This window comes from Mustelus asterias, chromosome 4 (genome assembly GCF_964213995.1).
Source record: "Mustelus asterias chromosome 4, sMusAst1.hap1.1, whole genome shotgun sequence".
In the NCBI taxonomy this organism is placed as follows: Eukaryota; Metazoa; Chordata; class Chondrichthyes; order Carcharhiniformes; family Triakidae; genus Mustelus; species Mustelus asterias.
Window position 1 is genome coordinate 105,713,723 of NC_135804.1, and position 22,770 is coordinate 105,736,492.

The window sequence follows — 22,770 nt, forward strand, 5'->3', positions numbered from 1 at the left end:
GGAGGCCAGCGATCGGGGCGGGCTGGGTGGGGGGGCAGGGGGTGGTGCTGGACAACAGGACGTTCCTGGATGGGCAGCTGGTCGGGGCTGGCTCGGGAATGCTTATGGGGGCCTTGATCAGGCCGTGGAGGGAGTGGGGTTGGAGGGGCAGCACTGCGAGGGTCCTGGGTTGGCTATCGATCGAGCTGGCCAGCAAATGGGAGGCTGACAGATCGGGACCACTGCGCATGCGCAGAGTTCCAGAGCTGTCAGCCTCTGCCGTGAATAGGCCCAGCCCACCCTTTAATGAGATTCACAATCGGGACCTCTGCATTGCACAGAGTGGGGAGATTCAAGTCTGAAGTTGCACTGAATAAACAATCGGGATTTAGACCAGTTTTTCCACCAATTCAGCATTTTTGGGAGAATCACCCCCCATTATTACTGAAATTTCTCTGCATCAGCATTTCAAGTAAAGTTTGATAGAAATGAGGGCGTAGATTCAAGCACTGAAAGGAAAGCTCAAGTTCTTCATTCAAAGGATGTCCAACAATTGTTGTGGAGCTCAGGATAGTGTGTGGAGGCAAAACCATTAAAATAAATGAAGTGACAGTTACCCGGGGGGAACAATGGGCAAAGGGACTGCATAACTGATCATGAGGGAATACAGATCAGCAGCACCTTTCAAAAGGTGATCAAATGTGCTCCATACATCAACCAGTTTCCATATTTCCTCCCTCAGCATGAAAGTGGAGAAGAGAGCCCCATGTCTCCAATGACACCTGATGACCTTATGTACTTGCGACTAGGAGATAGCGCCTCATACTCGCCCAGTGAATCAGAAGAGAATCTCAACAGTCCAGTCAGCAGACAGGCTTCAAGCAGTAAGTAACAACAGTAAAACAGTAGACCACAAACTGAAGCATACAAACGCAAAAAAAAAACTTCTGAATGTTCCTTCTAAATCATTTTGGATTGTTGTTTAGAAATCAGCGTCTTACTGAAAATCCTCTTAACTAACTAATTTCAGTAAATCTCAGCTGAAACTGAGATCGGTGGCACCATGGTTAACATGGGTGCCTCATAGCACCAGGGGCCCAGGTTCAATTAAGCCTCGGATCACTGTCTCTGTGGAGTTTGCACGTTCTCCCCGTGTCTGTGTGGGTTTCTTCCTGGTACTCCAGTTTTCTCCCACAGCCCAAAGATGTGCGGGTTAGGTGGATTGGCCATGGTAAATTGCTCCTTAGTGTCAGGGGGATTAGCTGGGTAAATACATGGGATCACAAGGATAGGGCCTGGGTGGGATTGTTGTCAGTACAGATTTGATGTGCTGATCAGCCTCGTTCTGCACGGTGGGGATTCTCTGAAAAACAATTATTGTTGTAGTTTAGTCTTTAGAAATTTTTCATCTTCATTTTATTTGATGCTACATTTTAAAATGGGACTAAGTAAATGTTTATCATTTGTGATTAAGGTTCAGATCAAATTAAGATTGCAATCCCCATCTTAATTCATCCTGACCATTTCTTTAAAGAATTAACATCCATTTGAGATTGAGAGATTATGGTCCAGAATTTTACCGCCTCACCTGCCCGAGGCTGGTAAAATCCCACCTTAGGCCAAAGGCGAATGCCGTTCTGCGAGCCTCGCCCGCCCCAATTCCAGGGCGGGCGAGGCGGTAAAACTCCGGCCATGCTCTCTGTCCTAATCAGTATATCTTGCAACATATGATACATTTCTTTGAGATTCAATACCATTTAGGTCAGGCAAATAGTCTCAGCAAGATGTGTTCATCATATTACACCAAAACATATACACAAAAGAGGCATTCTCGTCTACTGGACAGACCAGGAGGACCGAAGGGCCTGTTTCCTGTGCTGTACCAAACCCTACTAAGATTTACAAAGAGCAATTTTGGAAATTATAAATTGATAGAATTGAAATTTTGAATTGATAAGTTGTGCTTTGATTTTTTTAAATCTATGATTGTGATCCATAAGATGATTGTTACCAGTTTCAAGTCTTGCCTTAGAAACACTCTCAGGTACAGCAGTTACAAAATAAAACACCTGTAAATAATCTGGACATTTTAATTTCAAGATGTGCTTGTAGTGCCTAATATTTAATGATATGACACCATAGGGTATGAATAAACTCAAAATTTTTGATCTGAATTTGATATTCCCGTCCCCTATGTTTGTTGCACATGAATAAGAAGTGAGACAATAGACCAGGGTGGTAAACATGTTGGCACCTTGTGTTGCTTTATCGTTGGGTTCTTGTTCACAACAACACAAAATGACATACTGAATCATTAAGAGTTGTTTGCAAGAGATAGGTCCTATAAAGGTTATGAGTTTTCCCCACCAATTTGTAGAGATAGTTGCAATCAAAAGGATTGATGAGGGTTGTGTGATATACGGAGATAATGTATGTTGGGGTTTGGGGTGTGGACTACCCCTTTAAGAGTGCAGGACAGGTGACCCAAGAGCAATTTGCTCCTCCCAGTGTGGGACTCGGTTAGTCTATAGTGCACATCTATAATAAAGTGTTCAAGTTAAGAAGCCTACCTTGTGTTCCTTCAGACACTGTACTTTGAGAAGTACATACATAATACGGAGGTCTCTATCCAAGGGTAATGATAGCGTACGTTGGCAGTTCACCATCGAAATCCAGACCAATATGTTTTGCGATCGTTTTCTTATCCTCAAAAGACCAACAACATCGTAGTTTGATATTTGATTTCTCACGCCACACAACTTGCTGGTCTCAAGTCGCACACAAAGGATAGGTTTGTGCTGCAGGCAGCCATCAACATTCATGTGTGTTTCCTCAAAAATGTTCAATTAGAAAACTCGTCACATGCATTTGCAGACTTTCACAAAGGGATAGAGTGAATTGGTGCCTAATATAACACAACTCCTTTATCTTTGAATTGCACTGTCCTGACACATGATTCAAATGTAACCTTCTTAAACAGGTGGAGACCCTTGCACCCCAGATTCTGAACTCAGCAATAGAGACAGCATTCAACTGGACAACCTTCCACCTCCTTACCTTGGACCATTCTGTGGCCGTGCCAGGGTTCACACAGATTTCACCCCAAGTCCATATGATGTGGAGTCTATAAAACTCAAGGTAAGACTGCGAGTGATCAGCGCTCGCTGTAGTTCAGGCTTCAGGAACAAAATTCTTATTGATATATTCTCCTGCAGTATGATCTCATTGTCTATGAACAATGTAGATGGTTTTATCCATGCACAGTTGAGTAGCCTTGGTGGTATGGAATCAATGTCTTACTTCATATTATTTAAACAAAAATGTTACAGGGAGGGTGCCAAAATGATTTTAAAAGGTTCCATTTTGGACAGGTCTGGCAGCATCTGTAAGGAGAGAAAAGAGCTGATATTTAAGTCCAGACCTGGACTCGAAACGTCAGCTCTTTTCCCTCCTTACAGATGCTGCCAGACCTGCTGAGATTTTCCAGCATTTTCACTTTTGATTTCAGATTCCAGCATCCACAGTAATTTGCTTTTATACATTTTGGACAGCCAGTGTTATGAATAGGGAACAGGTTTAAGTGTCTGGACTTTCTTGTTAATGTACTCTATTATAAAATAATCTGTGCTTTTTAAATTCATAATTTTGCAGCCAAAATGATGCAGCATTTCCAATGGATTTCTGATATGGCTATAGCAGAACAGTAGTAAATTCTGCTGTTACTGAATATACTGGGTTCCAGACTTGGACATGAGTTCCTGTGGGCTCAGTAGTGGACAGAACCTTCATCTGTCTCTTACCTGAGCACTCCTAACAATTCCTCTGTATCTGCTGTATTAGCAGTAAGAGTTTTAACAACACCAGGTTAAAGTCCAACAGGTTTATTTGATAGCAAATGCCATTGGCTTTCAGAGCGCTGCTCCTTCGTCAGATGGAGCGGATATCTCTGCTCTCAAACAGAGCATACAGAGACACAAAATCAAGTTACAGAATACTGATTAGAATGCGAATCTCTACAGCCAACCAGGTCTTAAAGATACAGACAATGTGAGTGGAGAGAGCATTAAGCACAGGTTAAAGACATATGTATTGTCTCCAGCCAGTGAGATTCTGCAAGTCCAGGAGGCAAGCTGTGGGGATTACTGAGAGTGTGACATAAACCCAAGATCCCGGTTTAGGCCGTCCTCATGTGTGCGGAACTTGGCTATCAGTTTCTGCTCAGCAACTCTGCGCTGTCGTGTGTCATGAAGGCCGCCTTGGAGCACGCTTACCCGAAGATCAGAGGCTGAATGCCCGTGACCGCTGAAGTGCTCCTCCACAGGAAGAGAACAGTCTTGCCTGGCGATTGTCGAGCGGTGTTCATTCATCCGTTGTCGTAGCGTCTGCATGGTTTCCCCAATGTACCATGCCTCGGGACATCCTTTCCTGCAGCGTATCAGGTAGACAACGTTGGTCGAGTTGCAAGAGTAGGTACCGTGTACCTGGTAGATGGTGTTCTCACGTGAGATGATGGCATCCGTGTCGATGATCCAGCACGTCTTGCAGAGGTTGCTGTGGCAGGGTTTTGTGGTGTCGTGGTCACCGTTCTCCTGAAGGCTGGGTAGTTTGCTGTGGACAATGGTCTGTTTGAGGTTGTGCGGTTGTTTGAAGGCAAGAAGTGGGGGTGTGGGGATGGCCTTGGCGAGATGTTCGTCTTCATCAATGACATGTTGAAGGCTCCGGAGAAGATGTCGTAGCTTCTCCGCTCCAGGGAAGTACTGGATGACGAAGGGTACTCTGTCCACCGTGTCCCGTGTTTGTCTTCTGAGGAGGTCGGTGCGGTTTTTCGCTGTGGCACGTCGGAACTGTCGATCGATGAGTCGAGCGCCATATCCTGTTTTTATGAGGGCATCTTTCAGCGTCTGGAGGTGTCTGTTGCAATCCTCCTCTGGCTGCTGTAAAGTGGAATGTGTCTACAGCGGGCATTGGGGGAAATGGTAAGGAGTAAAATAACTTCTAAAATTAAGAATGTACAATTTTAATCTATTAGTTAAAAAAAAAAATCAGACAAGTATGTCCCTGAAGTTCACCGCCACACCAATGGACAGGTGGGGTAGAATTTGGAATGAGTGCAGAGAATGCCGAATTTACTATCCACATCCTGCCTACAGTGCTTTAGATTTAATTTTTCTATTATTTACGTTTCTCTCATTCACCTTTCAGAATCTGACTGACTTTCTTTATAAACCTAGTCTATTGGTGCTGTGGAGTAATCATGCAGCCCTTCTTTGTAATGCCTCCAATTTTGTTTGCTGCTGTAGTGCCTATATGACAAAGCACAGAATTGTAAGGACCAGAACAGAGTCGGGCGGCACAGTGGCACAGTGATTAACACTGCTGCCTAACAGCGCCAGGAACCTGGGTTCAATTCTGACTTGGGTCACTATCTGTGTGGAGTTTGCACGTTCTCCCCTTGTCTGTGTGGGTTTCCTCTGGGTGTTCCGGTTTCCTCCCACATTCCAAAAATGTGTTGGTTAGGTGGATTGGCCATGCTAAATTGCACCTTCGTGTCAGGTTGACTAGCTAGGGTAAAATGCATGGGATTATTGGGATAGTGCTTGGGTGGGATTGTGCAGATGGGCCAAATAGTGGCCTCCTGCACTGTAGGATACTCTGAGAACAGTTTTCAGCATAAAAACCTTAGAATTGTACTTAACTATTTTGATAATATAGTTCAGTGTTGCATTAAGGTATAAAAGATGGTTGGAAACACTGCAGTGTAAACAAACACTCATTGGTGTATAGATAATGAAGAAATGATAGTACCATTTGCTCTTGTCAAAGATTCTGAAATTCTACATTTGATCTTTAACCTCATTTCAGTTATCTAACCTATTTTCTCCTTACTAACAGAAAGGAGATATCATAGACATCATTGAAAAACCACCAGTAGGTACATGGACTGGCATGCTGAAAAACAAAGTAGGATCCTTTAAATTTATCTATGTCGATATTCTACCAAATGAAGTAGAACAACCTCGGAAATCAAGGTTGTTCAGCAAGAGCAAGCGGCCCAAACCCAAGACCTTGCAAGAGTTATTGGACCGGATTAATCTACAGGTGAGACACACTACACATTCATGTGCAAAAATAAACACTAAAGGGGGAATTTTAACAAAGATGCTGGTCGAGCTAAAGTGATAAACAAAAATGGCAACACATTTGGAAGTCAGTTTCAACATGACAACTTCCAGGTTTACGTCTGACAACTTTGTTTGGACAGAGTTACATACACAAATCAACATGTTAGTGATTTCCATATTTAAGTGAACATATTCCAACAATATTTTAATTGGCATTGAAATCTAAACAGCACGTGCACTGGTTTCCTGAAATCTCTCAACGAAACCAAGGCAGAGTGAATTAAAGGCAATTCATGAGACTCAAAGTTAGGCAGAATACATCAACAAATACTCAGTGCTCGACTTCTTACTCGGAAAGGGTTTGTCGAGAGTACTTCTGCTGAGGCGCCAATTTGTGCATTTTTGAAACTCACAGGACAGGTGCTCTCATAACTATGTTAGATCGTGCCCCAGGGGGCAGCACGGTGGCACAGTGGTTGGCACTGCTGCCTCACACGCCAGGGACCCCGGTTCGATTCCCAGCCTGGGCCACTGTCTGTGCAGAGTCTGCATGTTCTCCCCGTGTCTGCGTGAGTTTCCTCCCACAGTCCGAAAGACATGTTGGTTAGATGCATTGACCCGAACAGGCACTGGGGTGTGGCGACTCGGGAAATTTCACAGTAACTTCATTGCAGTGTTAATGTAAGCCTTACTTGTGACTAATAGATAAACTTTACATTAGATTCAGGGTAAGGTGACTATCATCAACTACAACAACTAGCTTTGGAGAGACCTGCAGATGAGATAGGAGCAGCCAGAGACAGGAAATAATAGCAGAGAGGGAGGAACAAGAAAGGTTTGTAGGAAACATGACCTGCATACCAGGGTCTATAGGCAGAGTCAGTTTTGACCTCCAGGAGGTTTTCCACTTCTCCCAAAGGCTCAATGTGTCAAGCTAGCTGACAGTAGGCATCTGCCTCTTGATATTGGGCCTGCTGGCCATGCATTAACAATGGCTGTAAAAGTGATGACCAGCCTCAACTTCCTTGCCTCCAGAACACCACCAGAGAAATATTCAGGATCTTCCAATCAGATAAATGCATAAGGCAGGTCACTGATGGATTGTTTACCAGGGCCAGCAATTGTGTGAACATAGCCTATGATCATGCCACTCAGAATGAGTAGGCACATGGATTTGCATTTCTGGCTGGCTTCCTACAGGTGCAGGGCATTATTGACAACACAGACCTGCAAATTAACCAGGTACATATGACCACCACTGGATTGATGTAACCACCATATCCAATGGCCATTTTCCATACTCCAACCCTATTCTCCACACAATTCCAATTGATGCAGAGCAGTGCTGTAACCAACCATCCAACCATTACACATTCCCTTATTGATCCCATCAGTCCATGTGGTCCTCATCAATTCATGACTTTCCACTCCTTAACAAGAAACCAAAAAGGTGAGTTGCCATCCACAAGCAAGAATTGGCAACACGGGAAAGTGTAGTAAATTAATAAATTTTGAGTGATCCTGCAAATGAAAGGAAATTTCACAATATTACATTATTTTCAAACACCCTGGTCTTCTGAAAATACAAAAATGTTCTCATCAATATCCTATCACTTCTTTGTGGCCTCAACCAAACTAATGGCAGGCATCTTGTTCCCTTGTTCTGGCTGTTCCAATTGCTCAGATCCTTCTGAATGATATCTGGATCTTGGAAACTGTGAGGGGTCCCACCCAAGACTGCTCAGCCTGCACCTGTATAGGGGCAGACTCAGCTATTTAGAGCAAACAGCCGAGTTTTGGTTAATTTTTCTTCCATTCCTGAATAATTTAGTCCAATTATTGCTCCATCCAACACAGTACAAATCAGGAGTTGAACCTGGAACCTTCTGAGCTGTATGACTTTGAGAGGTATACCAGGTAGTACTTTTACCAACTTGTCCTTGTCCATTGCTGGATTCTACTCGCAACATATTGTAATATTGCCAAATATGGGTGAGAGAAAACAAAAGCATAGGTGTGAACCGAATTTGCCTTTTCTTAAATTAAACACAAAAAAATTACAGTTCAGAAGAACTCCTCTTGTAGGGTTGATAATGTCTTCTTCACAAACTAAACTGTATATTTCCTGTAAGAATGTCCAATGTGCATGGCAAATATCACAACAAACTGACTTACTTATGCATGTCCAGTGATAAAATAGAGACCTTTCTCTTCACTCTATCTGTAACTGCAACATTATATTCTGCACCATCTCCCTTCCTTTTCCTCTATTTACTCTATGAACAGTATGTTTTGACTGTATAGTGCGCAAGAAACAATACCTTTTATTGTATCACAATACGTGTGACAATAATAAATTAAATCAAATTCATCAACTCAGGATTATCACCATTAAGGGGAACCGAGAAGAATTTTCCACACAAACATATTACAATATGAACTATCTTACCACAATGGCTACTGGAGCTGAGTGTTAACTCATTTAAAAGTGAATTGACTAAGTATTTGAGAAGGCAACATTTAAAAGGAGGTGAAGAAAGGGCAGGGCAAAGGGATCAGAGTAAATAGTGAAAAATTAGACCTGGCATGTGTAATTAGTCTCTTGTACAGTAAATTTCAGAACACTAACTCAAACAATATATAGGAAAATACTGATTGAGGGGGGAAATTTAGGTCAGGAAACCAGGAGAAGTTACTGCTCTTCTTTGAATAGTGCCATGGAATTTTTAACATCTACCTGAAACACTGGAACTAACACATTTATCACCCCATCTGAAGGAGAGTTTTCTATAATAGTGCTCCCTCAGTGTGGCATTGAGGTGTCAGTTCAAAATTATGTGCTGAAGATCTGAGTGTGGCTTGAATCCATAAACAACAGCCAAAGTGATACTTCAGGATAAACATTTGGAATAAATCAGAGTTGTTGACTCATAAGATTGCTTCTTAGATCGCCTGTAAATGCATTCTATGACATTGAGGTTGAAAATAGAGTGCAAGCTTTAGGACGTAGAACAGCATAGCTGCTTGTTATGATGCAAGATGCCTATCCTCTAGGCTGTGACACTAATATTGGTTTTCTTTCAACATCAAGCTGCATTGCTTCTTGTGCCATATTCAAGAAGGTTTTTTTTGCCAATCTAAAGTTGCCTTAATGGCGGTTTTAAAAAATAGTGCATTTTCACAAGTTCAAAAAAAAGGTCCTGTGGCAACAGGTCAATAAGAAGTACATAAGAACATAAGAAATAGGAGCAGGAGTAGGCCATCTAGCCCCTCGAGCCTGCCCCGCCATTCAATAAGATCATGGCTGATCTGATAGTGGTTTAGTTCCACTTACCCGCCCGCTCCCCATAACCCTTAATTCCCTTATTGATCAGAAATCTATCTACCTGTGACTTAAACATATTTAACGCGGTCGCCTCCACTGCTTCAATGGGCAGAAAATTCCAGAGATTCACTACCCTCTGAGAGAAGAAGTTCCTCCTCAACTCTGTTCTAAACTGACTCCCCCTTATTTTGAGGCTGTGTCCTCTAGTTCTTGTTTCCTTTCTAAGTGGAAAGAATCTCTCTGCCTCTACCCTGTCTAGCCCCTTCATTATCTTATATGTCTCTATAAGATCTCCCCTCAGCCTTCTAAACTCCAACGAGTACAGGCCCAATCTACTCAATCTCTCCTCATAAGGTAACCCCCTCATCTCCGCTATCAACCTGGTGAACCTACTCTGTACTCCCTCCAAGGCCAATATATCCTTTCGCAAACAAGGGGACCAAAATTGCACACAGTACTCCAGTTGCAGCCTCACCAGTACCTTGTACAATTGCAGCAAGACCTCCCTGCTTTTATACTCCATCCCCTTTGCGATAAAGGCCAACATTCCATTTGCCTTCTTGATCACCTGCTGCACCTGCAAATGGAGTTTCTGCGATTCATGCACAAGGACCCCCAGGTCCCTCTGCACAGTAGCATGTTGTAATTTTTCACTATTTAAATAATAGTCCATTTTACTATTATTCCTTCCAAAGTGGATAACCTCACACTTGTCAACGTTATACTCCATCTGCCAGATCCTCGCCCACTCACTTAGCCTATCCAAATCTCTCTGCAGACTTTCCGCATCCTCCACGCAATTCGCTTTCCCACTCATCTTTGTGTCATCCGCAAACTTTGTTACCCTACACTCGGTCCCCTCCTCCAGATTGTCTATGTATATGGTAAATAGTTGAGGCCCCAGCACCGATCCCTGCGGCACGCCACTAGTCACCAACTGCCAACCAGAAAAGCACCCATTTATTCCAACTCTCTGCTTCCTGTTAGATAGCCAATCCTCAATCCACGCTAACACTTTACCCCCAACTCCGTGTATCTTAATCTTCTGCAGCAACCTTTTCTGAGGCACCTTATCGAACGCCTTCTGGAAATCCAAAAACACCACATCCACCCATTCCCCTCTGTCAACCGCACTCGTTACATCTTCATAAAAATCCAGTAAATTCGTCAAACACGACTTTCCCTAAGCTAATACGTTAGCTTTGATATTGTCTCCTTTTAAACACTAATAAGAGGCTGAGAGATTAAATGGCCCCTGCACAGTCTACATGGATCAAGATGCATGGGTATTGTTTTATTTAAGTAAAGTAATACAACATACTGGTATACTAATGGTAGCGTGTTCATTATTTCACAATGGCTTCTGTCTTGTCAATAATTAGTCTAAAGCAATCTCTATTCATCCATTCCTGGGTATTGGGCAAGCAGTGTGACTAGAGAGAATGGAGGTGTCAAGAGAGATAGAGCTGAATGTAGTCAGTACACATGTAAAAATGGACGTTTTGTTTTCAGACGTCACCAAGGAACAGCAGGCAGATGAGAAATAGGAGAGGCCTAGCATAGATCCTAGGGACAATTCAGACATAACAGTGTATGAGTGGGAAGAGAAGCAGATGATTCTCTGGCGACAACTGAATAGATAAAAATGGAACTGAGTGAGAGCACTCCCACCCAACTGGACAAGAGAAGGTGGTGGTGTAGTGTTAATATCACTGGACTATTAATCCAATGGTTAATACTCTGGGGACATGGGTTCAAATCTTAGCATAACAGCTGTTGGAATTTGAATTCAATTAATTTGTTAATTAGTTAATTGAAAAACATCAAGATTGAAAGCTAGTCTTTATTGATTGTCATTAAAAACCCATCTGGTTTACTAATGCCATCATTATCTTGTCTGACTTCCATTGGACTTTAGACCCACAACAATGTAGATGACTCTTAAATGCCCTCTGAAATAGCCTAGCAAACCACTCAGTTGCACCAAACCACTACAGAAAAGTCAAAAAGGAATAAAACGGGCAGAACACCTGGCATTGACCTAGGCAGTGGAAATGAGAATGGCACATTCACTGCTGTCAACCCTGCAAGTCTTCCTTACTAACAGCTGGAGGCTTGTGCCAAAATTGGGAGAGTGGTCTTACAGACTCGTCAAACAACAGCCTGTCATAGTCATACTCATCAAGTCATATCTTGCAGACAATGTCCCATACTTTCTCCATCACCATCTCTGGTTATTGTTATGTCCCCTGGCAGGACTGACCCAACAAAGGTGGCAATGCAATGGTATATAGTTGGAAGGGAATTATCCTGGGAGTGCTCAAGCTTGACTCCAAAGCTTGACCTGATGCCATGAGACTTTGTGGGCAGAACCCATGTCCCCAAACTACCTTGTTTGACTAGTCTGCAAGACCACTCTCCCAATTTTGGCACAAGCCTCCAGCTGTTAGTAAGGAAGACTTGCAGGGTTGACAGGATTGAATGTGCCATTCTCATTTCCCGGGATGCATAGGTTAAAGGGGATAGTGGGTAAATATGTAGGGATATGTGGATAGGGCCTGGGTGGGATTGTGGTTGGTGCAGACTCGATGGGCCGAATGGCCTCTTTCTGCACTGTAGGATTCTATGATTCACTGCAAAGATAATTCATTGTCTTAATGCTAAGATGTTTTGATGAGTATGACTATGACGGTGTTTTACTGCAAGGAAGTGCTTCTAATGGCAAGTAGATTATCTGTACATGTAATCACTGCAAGAAGTGTATTGATAACATCCCATTTCTACTTATATCACTATATCATTGTATTTCATACAAAAATGGATGTTCCCTCATTTCTCCATGGCATGTTATTTGAAGACAAGCTGTTGTTTAAATACTTGTGTACGGTGACTTAAATTCAGCTAAATATGTTTTGGATGCTAAACCTCTCCTGTATATTAACTGATGTTAAAATGCTGCGGATTGTTTTGCCTCTCTGAAGCAGGAGCATACCTCCACTTTGCTGCTTAATGGTTACCAGACTCTGGATGACTTCAAAGAACTGAAAGAGACACATCTGAATGAACTCAATATCATAGACCCTGAGCAGAGAGCCAAGCTACTCACCGCTGCTGAACTCCTCATGGACTACGACAGTAAGTGAATTTCTCTGGCTATAGATACAATGCTAAGAGCTGGAAATGAGCCATTAAACCACAGAACAGAGGTACCAATGCCAGGTAGCATACATATGGTGCCATGAAACCTTAATTATTTTCACAATGGAAATTGGCACGAAATCCTGAGCCACCTATATTTAAGTTTTACACCAAGGTTTTAGCTTCTACTTGGTCTATGGGCAGCACAGTGGTTAGCACTACTGCCTCACAGCGCCAGGGACCCGGGTTCAATCCTGGCTTGGGTCACTGTCTGTGTGGAGTTTGCACGTTCTCCCAGTGTCTGTGTAGGTTTCCTCTGGGTACTGCGCGTTCCTCCCACAATCTGAAAGATGTGCTGGTTAGGTGCATTGACCCGAACAGACGCCAGAGTCTGGTGACCAGGGGAATTTCATTGTAACTTCATTGCAGTGTTAATGTAAGCCTTACCTGGGATTAGTAAATAAACTTTATTTAAAGTTAACTTTAAACTTTATTTAAAAATAGTCAAATTAACAGCAGCCAATAAAGGTCCACATTTTTCATTCCAGGAATGAGATATTCCTGAAAATATCACTAGTGGATCAATTAATGCGGGGATGGTAAATCTAGAAACTTTACCCTTGCTGGTTCTTTTATCCAAGGCTAAATATCAGAAAGTAAATTTGGCTATGCATTTGCTGTCCACACAACAATAACATTCTTTTCTGGGTAAAGACCACACAAGAATGATAGACAATCAAAGCATGCCTTTGACTCCTAAAAGAATGGAGCCGATTTTGGTTAATAAGCAAGTAGATAAACAAACCTCTGGGTAATGAGAGTAGAGATAACTTCTATTGAAGTCAAAAGAGGGGATAGAGTGGCACAATGGTTAGCACTACTGCCTCACAGCGCCAGGGACCCGGGTTCAATTCCGGCCTCAGGTGGCTGTCTGTATTGAGTTTGCACATTCTCCCCATGTGTGTGTGGATTTCCTCCAGGGGCTCCGGTTTCCTCCTACACTCCAAAGATTGACCATGCTAAATTTCCCCTCAGTGTCTGGGGAATTAGCAGGGTAAATACATGGGGTTACCGGGCCTGGGTGAGATTGTTGTCAGTGCAGGCTTGATGTGCCGAATGGCCTCCTTCTGCACTGTAGCTTCAAAGAAGAAGCATACAAATGGGCAAGAAAAAGTAGCGTTAGACTTGACAATTGGGAGCAATTTTAAATTCATCAAAGGTGGACCAAGGGAGTGATTAAAAAGAGCAAAATCAGTTATGAAAGTAAGTTGGCAGGGAACGTAAAAACTGACTGCAAAAGTTTCTATGGTACGTAAAGAGAAAAAGATTGACAAAAACAAATGTAGGCCTCTTACAGTCAGAAATGGGGGAATCCATAATGGGGAATAAAGAAATGGCTGAGGAACTAAATTCATACTTTCCTTCTGTCTTCACAAAAGGAACACATGAATAACGTATCAGAAGTTCTGAGAAACACAAGTTTTAGAGAGGAGCTAAACAAAATCAGTATCAACAGAGAAATGGTTTTGGGGAAATTGATGGGATTGAAGGCGGATAAATCTCCAGGTCCTGATAATTTTCATCACAGAGTACTTAAGGAAGTGGCCCTAGAAATAGTAGATCCAATGGTGGCCATTTTCCAAAATTCTTTCGACTCTAGTATGGTTCCTACTCTTTAATACATTGGAGGGTAACTAATGTAAGCCCACTATTCAAAAAGGGAGGTAAAGAGAAAACAGGGAACACTAGGTCAGCAAGCATAACATTGGTAGTAGGGAGGTTACTGGAATCCATTATCAAAGATTTCATAGTACAGCATTTGGAAAGCAGTGGTATAATCAGAAAAAGTCAGCATGAATTTATGAAATGGAACTTATCTTGACAAGTCTACTGGAATTCTTTGAGGATGTAATTCGTGGAGTTGACCAGGGAGAACCAGAAGATGTGGTTTATTTAGACTTTCAGAGGGCTTACAACAAGGTCACACATAGCAGATTACTATGCAAAGTTAAAGTGCGTGGGATTGCAGGTAATGTTGTGAGATGGTTAGAAAGCTGGTTAGCAGACAGGAAGCTTTTTCTGATTGGCAGGCGGTGACTAGTGGGGTACTGCAGGAATCTGTGCGAGGATCCCAACTATTCACATTGTATATTAATGATTTGGATGAGAGAACTAAATGTGTTATCTCCAAACACAAATGATAGAGAGTCGAGTGGGCGGGTGAGTTGTGAGAAGGAGGCAGAGATGCTTCCATGTGATTTAGACAGTGAGTGAGTCTCCTCCCCCCCACCACCCCTATTCTTTGATCCCCTTTGCCCCAAGAGCTATATCTACTTCCTTCTTGAGAATATACAATGTTTTGGCCTCAACTGCTTTATGTGGTAGTAAATTCCACACGCTTATCACTCTCTGGGTGAAGAAATTTCTCCTAATCTCAGTCCTAAAAGGTTTACCCCATATCCTCATACAATGACCCCTGGCTCTGGATGCCCCCACCATCGGAATATCCTTCCTACATCTATTTATTCTATCTAGTCCTGTTAGAATTTCATAGGTTTCTATGAAGTTCTTGCTCATTCTAAACTCCAGTTAATTTAATCCTAACTGACTCAATCTCTCTTCATACCCTCAATTCCACCATCCAGGAATCAGTCAGGTAAGCCTTCACTGCATTCCCTCTGTAGCAAGAACATCCTTCCTTGGTTGGAGATAAAGAAATCAAAACTGCACATTATATTCCAAGTGTGGGCTCACCAAGACCCTGCATAATTACAGCAAGACGTTTCTGCTTCTGAACTGGAATCCTCTTGCTATGGAGGCCATTTGCCAAGCGTGATTTTCCTTTTGTAGATCCATGCTGACCCTGTCTGATTTTACAACTGTTTTCTAAGTGCTCTTGTATAAAATCTTTGATAATGGACTCGAGGATTTTCTCCACTACTGACGGCCAACTGGTCTATAATTCCCTGTTTTCCCTCTACCTCCCCTTTTAAATAGTGGGGTTACATTAGCTACCCTCCAATTTGTAGGAACTGTTCCAAAGTCTATAGAATCTTGGAAGATGACCGCCAATGTATCCATTATTTCTCAGGCCACTTCCTTAAGTACTCTGGGATGTAGATTATCAGGGCCTGGGGATTTATCAATTTCCCCAATACCATTTCTCGACTAATACTGATCTCCTTCAGTTCCTCCCCCTCACTTAGCCCGTGCTCCCCAACATTTCTGGTACGTTATTTGTATCCACCTTTCTCGAGGCAGAACCAAAGTATGTACTTAGTTGGTCAGCCATTTATTTGTTCCCCATTATAAATTCCCTTGTTTTTGACATTTGTCTTCACCAATTGTTTTTTCTTCACGTACCTATAGAAACCTATAGTCAGTTTTTATGTTCCCTGCAAGCTTACTCTCATGCTCTATTTTCCCCATCTTAATCAATCCGAGCCCTCCTTTGCTGAATTCTAAACTGCTTCCAATCCTCAGGTCTGCTGTTTTTTTTCTGGCCAATCTTCCTCTTCCTTGGATCTAATATTCCTTGTCAGCCATGATTTGGCCACTTTATCCATTTTATTTTTGTGCCAGACAGTAATAAATAATGATTGCCATTCCCCCTTGTGCTCTCCGAATGTTTGCCATTGCCTATCCACCATCAATTGCTTTCAGTAATATTTCCAATCCATCATAGCCAACTCGCACCTCATACCATCGTACTTTCCTTTGTTAGGATTCAGGACCCTAGTCTCAGGCACCCCCAAATATCCCCTGCCTCCACCGCCCCCCCCCCCCCTTAGGATTCAGGACCCTAGTCTCAGGCACCCCCAAATATCCCCCCACCCCCCCCCCGCCAGCATCCTAAACTCTGCCTGGACCCTGTTTCACAAATAACTATAAACCTGTTGGTCAAATCCAGCCAGTGATTACTATACCATACAGCTTAGGTAACCAGGACTCGGGAATGGTTCAGCGAGGAAAACAATCTTTTGCACAAACTGGTTTTTACCTTCAGTACTTCATTTCTAGCTGAGCTGCTACCTGAGGATAGCTTCCCCGCTCCCCTGTGCTTCTGCTACCTTCAGCCTCTAACCTCTGGCTGAAATGGTTTCTGGAGATGGCTGTCTCTTTCTTTCGTGCTGCTGCTTCTTCAACACCTCATCTGTGTCTAAACTGCTTCCTGGCTCACAGAACTCTGATGACTAATTGTACCAATTGCAAAGAACACCCCATTCCCAATGTTTAATTTTCCTTCCTTTCTCTTAATTGCTGCCAGATATGATTTACAAATTACATGGCAGTTTAATTTTAATTGTGCAGAGAAAATACATTCATTTTACTTGCATCCTACCATTCTGTGACAATGGGTATGTTTGCTTTACAGCAGGAAGTGAAACAGAAGAGCAAGGAGGTAATACTGATGCACAACTGTCAACCTCAGCTCCTCCGTGTGATATTCCACGGGATTCAGGCTGCTATGAAAGTTCAGAGAATTTGGAGAACGTGCAGGAACATTCTGAATTAAGCACCACTGAGGAGCAAACGCAAAGCCTTCCTACTGAAGACTGAGGTGGATCATTCAATGGATTCTAATGCTGACATCTAGTGGCTTAAAGAGTACAAGACAATGTGGCTTGAAAACTGCAAAAGCTTCTTGTGCACCAAGCCACAACATAATGAGAATTTGTATTCGAATAATGCTGTGAATTCAGTGCCTTGTTTTTGTTTTGTAAAATGTTTATCCCAATTCTCTTGTGCACCATTCAGATTTAGCAATTTATTAGAAAGGAACATTTTATGGAACTTTGTGCCATAAGAAATGGTGTGCAAGTTCAAAGATCCAAATGGGACTCCATTCCCTGAGATTACAGAACTGACAGCTGTGTGCCTTCCTCATCAGGAGATGCTGCGTGCGCAAATATTTGCCCACTTATTCTAACCTTTGATGAAGTTTCATCAGTGCATGCTGTAACTATAGAATAGCAGAGGTAGAAGGGCCAATTTTACAAATGTACATGTGTAAGTGGAGAGCTTTATTCACTGTCCATAGCTCTGGAAATTGTGGGCAAGCTCTCCACAATGTTCTGATGCCACTGCTAGTGGGCAATAGCTATATCCGTTATACTGCCAGCTATTTTGATTTTATCTGCCATTCTTCAAAGGCTGCAGTTGCATAAGGAACATGAGAATCTAATTATGGAAAAGGTCTGCTTGGTGATGTGTGCAATTACGTGCCCAAGATGATGTGCTGCAATTTTTTTAATAGCTTCTGTATATTTCAGAACTAGACTTCACATCTTTTTGAAATTCAATTAAATTTTGCATAAAAACTTTGTACTGATGAACATCCAACTTTAAAATCAATGGTTTTAAAGATAATTTGATTTGCAATTTTTAAAAAAAATTTCCAATTGGTTTTATAACCTATGTATTACGGATTCAATAAAAGATTTCTTTGCTTAATTATCAAATACTTCCATAGTTTGACAGTTACGTTACCTTCTTCCATCTAATCAGGTCTAGCTACACTACACCAATTCCTTTGATTCTCAACACATTTAATCTGGTCGCTCGCAATAATACATAATGCAAATCCAGCTGTAATTGTCTTGTTAAATTGATAATGCTGCCCCTATAAACATGACAAGGGTGGAAATAGAAATGTCACGGTTCGATAACCCTGCCAATGCCTGTTTCCATCTTAGAAACATGAGGCATATGTCTCTGCCTTACCTCAAGCTGTTCCCATAAAACCAATGTTATCGTGAACCTCGGTTTGCTGTGTGCAGCCGGCGTTTTGCACTGGGCAACCACACGTGCACAAGTTAAAAGAAAAATTGTGTGTGTGCAGCCTGTTTGTTCCAACTGCTGGGCAATGGTGTGCCCACATAGCTTAGAGTTTTAAACATTGCACAGACCCTCATACAATATTGTCACCTCCAGATTTGTTTTATTATTTTGGCCGACTCCCATTTTCTAAGAAATTCAACTCCTCCAAAATTCTGCTGTTTCCAACATCAAGTCCAACTCACTTCCCATCCTTTTTGACCTACATTCCATCAAATCTCCCAAAGAGCAAATTTTAAAATCATCCTCCTTGTATTTGAATGACTACACCACTCCCCAACTTTAATCCCCTCCAACCACCCCATACAAAAAGCAGAACAAATCTAATCCAGCCAATTAACATCCCAACAGTCTACTCTCAATCATAAAAAGGGTTGTCGACTGTTGTACCAAGCCATAGCTGCTCACCAATGTTCAGTTTGAATTAACCTTCCAGCGTCATTATGGCTTTCCTTCACACATGGACAAAAGAGCTGAATTCCAGGGCTGAGTTGAGGATGATTGCTATAGATATCGAGGCAGCATTTGACTGAGTGTGGCATCAAGGAACACTAGTAAAACTAAAATCAATTGGAACATAGGGGCAAAACACTCCAATGGCTGGCACCATACCTAGCACAAAGGAAAGTAATTGTGGCTTTTGGAGGCCAATCACCTTAGCCCCAATTGTTTGCAGGAGTTCTTTAGTTGGATCTAGAATACTCTCCTGGCTTCAGTTATTTCATCAATGATCTACCCTTTATATTGCCTGAGGTGGGGATGTTTACTGATGATCACAGGGATCAGTTCATTCACAATTTCAGATACTGAAGCAGTCCATGCATGACTTGGACAACATTCCGGCTTAGGCTGGTAAACGGCAGGTAAGAATAATGCTATACAAGTATCAGGCAGTGCAAATCCCATGGGAGAGCTTACAATCTTCTCATAGCAGCTAGGGCCTGTGATGCTGGTTGCAGTTCTCAAGTTTCTGCCTGTGTAGTTCCCATATGCCACTTGCATTGCTGGTTGGCATGAAATGCTGACTTCAGCAACAAACTTGTACGGGTGATTTCTGGCCACCACTTTAAAAAAAAAATTAATGAGACCTGGGTGATACTGCCATTGCAATATTTATTAGCCACCTTTAATTGCCTGAGTAGTAGTAGTACTAGCTAACAGGCACAGATCCTAGATCCCCATTGAGTAATCAGCAGGATGTTTGATCCATCAGTTTAGAGCACCTACACAGCTGCTGTCTCTCATGCACCTTTCTTTTTAAATCTAGAGTCCTGTGACTCAAGAGCAATCTTCTCCAGTCTCCATCCTCATTCATTCTTTTCCAGATTACTCGTGGTCTGTGGATTACCTGCTGCCAGATTCTCACGATACCATCCACTGCCCAATGAAAGCATCCGTTATCATACACAAGAGGATGACGTGAAGGAAGTTTGATCAGAGGAACATTCTTCTATTCCCGCCGTGTAAATGCCGTCAGGCCCCCCTACGTCTCAATGCACTGGTGTACAAATTTCTCCTGTGAAAAGATTGAGTAATTTAAGGCTAGCTTAAAGTGTGCTTCGCAAATGACTTAAGGCAGTAAACAGTACGTTAAGCAGATGGAAGAGATTTTAAGGTTCTGAACTGTGTAATGCCTGTTCACAAATCTGAGACAGCTAGAATCATAAATTAGGACGAAGCTGCCTTATGAACCACTCGTATGTAGTTCTGAAAATGAAAGAGGTCATGGTCATCATTGCAGCCATTTGTCACTTTCTCAGTCTTCTCCCAGTGAAGGTCTTTCTTTCCATTACTGCATTTCACTTTCCTACACCTCCTTCCAAAGTCTTGCTCCTTCCATTGAATGCATCCTTGGATGACAGAATTTCACATGAACCCACTACATCGAGTGTCCAGCAATTCTTTTCATTGAACAGCCCCTTTGAGTGTTCCAAAAATGTGGATTTTCCTTGTACCGTGCCATTCATTTAAAATTACTAAATTTTTTAATAGAAGTCAAACACTTATGTCAAACATGCTTAGAATGGTCACTCTTTCTACAACACAGGAACAGATCATGCGGCACAATTAGTCGAAGCAAACCATACGAACCAGATATAGGAGGCATCTTAATAGAATTCCACTTTAATAGAATTCTTTCTTTGACCTCCTACTTTGACACAAACATTGGGCGAAAATTATATTTACTCCCATCCAGAAAATATTATTCCTCACTTCTCATTATGATGGGTATAACTCCTTTCCAGGTCTAAATGCAGCAGAAGTAGTATTAAAATGGGGGTCTGCATCAGTTGTAAATACTTGCACATAGCTTGAAAATCCCCCATATTTTGAGTAATGATGGCATTGATATTTTGCACCAGCAAAACGTGAACTCTCCTGCTGGCTGCCTCAGTGTCCACACTGAATTTCTGGGCCAGTGTGTGTCATGATTAACAATCACTGCAGGAGTGTAAACGTGCTTGTTTTGCACATGAAGTGTGCGGGGAAAGAAAAAACAGTTCAAAATTGGGCATCAAAGTCACTCAGCAGCTAATAGCATTGGGAGGCAGGATGACCCTTCAGTAGGATTATTTTAAAGGCCTGTCGTGAACCCAATCTCAGCCACTCCATTAAGGGGGATGGAAAGGGACCTTGCCTCTTACTAAGAGAAAATTAAGGTCCGCAACTTCAGCATGAATTCTTTTGATTAGTTAGTGTTAAAACGGGGATGGGGACTGTTGAAGAATTTTTTTTTTATGGATTTACACCTGAAGTACATCATTTAGGAGCTCAATTATCCATGATTGGAAAATGTCAAATACTTTTTTCTCAAAGCAAAGCAGAAAATGCTATACCCTCAGGTATAAATGATTTGAGGATCACGAAACTTGCAATTTAAAAAGCAGCAGTTTTAATATAGTTCAATTATAAAACTATTGAAACCATTATTCCAATTTAATCTCTAAATATTGTCACACCTACTAGGGTAATGTAATTCATGGTATAAGGTGAAACAATCAACTAACTTCTGATGGCTGAATGAGAAGATCAAGAAATAATTTGTACAATTCTGTGCCCCGTCCATTAAACAAGTAATTATTTAATCCTATTTTTCCCAGACTTTCATTTCGTGCAGCTTTGGAGTCATTTATTCAGTGGGCTTGTTTATGAAAAATGAAGTTAGTTCAGACCTCAAAACAAAACTGTACACTTATGAACAGGCCAAATAAAATGAACATATTGCTAGTAGCAATTATTAGCAAAGTTGGAATTGCTACTGAACATTGGGAGAGGTTACTGTAAAGTTGTCACAAGATTAAGACAATTAAGGTTCTTCAAAAGGGATTCATGATTGTATAGCTCACCCTACCACAATTACTTGATATTTTTAAAAAAATTATGGGCCCCAAGAAATCCTCCACCTCATGTATTATCCACTGCAGTATTAAATATAACTATTCCTTCCTGTTTTAGGTCACTACAAATATCAAGGAATGATACTGGCTAGAAAGTCAGACAGGAAAAGTAGTTCTTATTAAATAGAAGTGAGTCAATATCCAAAATGGTTTTTCAAGTAAATTAAATTGCAAGGTTTGAACACTCAAGTTACTGGGAAAGATACTCTTGCCACTGCGTGAGCCTATAAACAGAAAATCTCAAATTGAACAGTTCAATATTGATCCAAAGTCCCTCAAAGGAATAAGGATCAAAACATTTCACAGTTTTGAAATCACAATTTCATCAGACTGTCAATGCAATGAAGTTTGTATCCATCAGGAAGCATGTACGCAGATAGTATGCCATTTCCAAATGACATTCTATTACAGTTGGGAGTGACAGAGGGTGTTCAAGTGTGAAGTTTATGAAGCCCATGGACAATAGCCATCTCACATAGAATAAGAAACTGCTGCAAGACAATGGAAACACACATGAAATAAATTACGGATAAGTACAAGAACTGTATTCATATACATCATTCTTATTTACAGTTAGATACATTAATTTAATTGCAAAGGAATACATAAATGAAATAAAGGAATCATAAATTAACAGTCACTCAAAATATTGAAAAGGTGTAGAACAATTTCCTAAAACAGTAATTTTCATTATAAACAATGAATACAAAATTTTTTTGCATTTAGTTTCACGTATTTTATTCAAACAGTAGGACACAATTTTACTTACAGAACCAAAAAGGTAAACCTGAGGTAAAGGGCTTTTGAAGTCACACGGAATGATAAAAGGGAATGGGTAAACTTCCCTTTAGTGTTTGCGACACACAATAAATACATGAACTAAACTTTTGGGACAGGTGCCTTTTGACATCTAGATGAGCAAATCTGTTCATTGCTCTGCATTAGGCGAGTTTTGATTCCCTGACACTAC

The 22,770-nt window shown here is 41.6% G+C and overlaps 2 protein-coding genes across 3 annotated transcripts in view; one reads left to right on the forward strand and one right to left on the reverse strand.

Moving 5' to 3' along the window:
* Positions 1 to 18,023, forward strand: part of sash3 (SAM and SH3 domain containing 3) — an 81,128-nt gene extending 63,105 nt beyond the window's left edge. The window contains exons 4-8 of one of the 2 annotated variants that reach the window (XM_078210360.1): positions 722 to 863; positions 2,960 to 3,117; positions 5,872 to 6,078; positions 12,408 to 12,561; positions 16,940 to 18,023. In XM_078210360.1, coding sequence (XP_078066486.1) covers positions 722 to 863; positions 2,960 to 3,117; positions 5,872 to 6,078; positions 12,408 to 12,561; positions 16,940 to 17,124 — 846 coding nt within the window. In that variant the 3' untranslated portion in view covers positions 17,125 to 18,023. The remainder of the gene's footprint in view (positions 1 to 721; positions 864 to 2,959; positions 3,118 to 5,871; positions 6,079 to 12,407; positions 12,562 to 16,939) is intronic. The other variant, XM_078210361.1, reaches the window with a different exon arrangement.
* Positions 18,024 to 20,366: 2,343 nt separating this feature from the next.
* The window catches only part of zdhhc9 (zDHHC palmitoyltransferase 9), a 110,950-nt gene continuing 108,546 nt past the window's right edge, over positions 20,367 to 22,770 (reverse strand). The window contains exon 9 of the mRNA XM_078211536.1: positions 20,367 to 22,291. Coding sequence (XP_078067662.1) covers positions 22,232 to 22,291 — 60 coding nt within the window. The 3' untranslated portion in view covers positions 20,367 to 22,231. The remainder of the gene's footprint in view (positions 22,292 to 22,770) is intronic.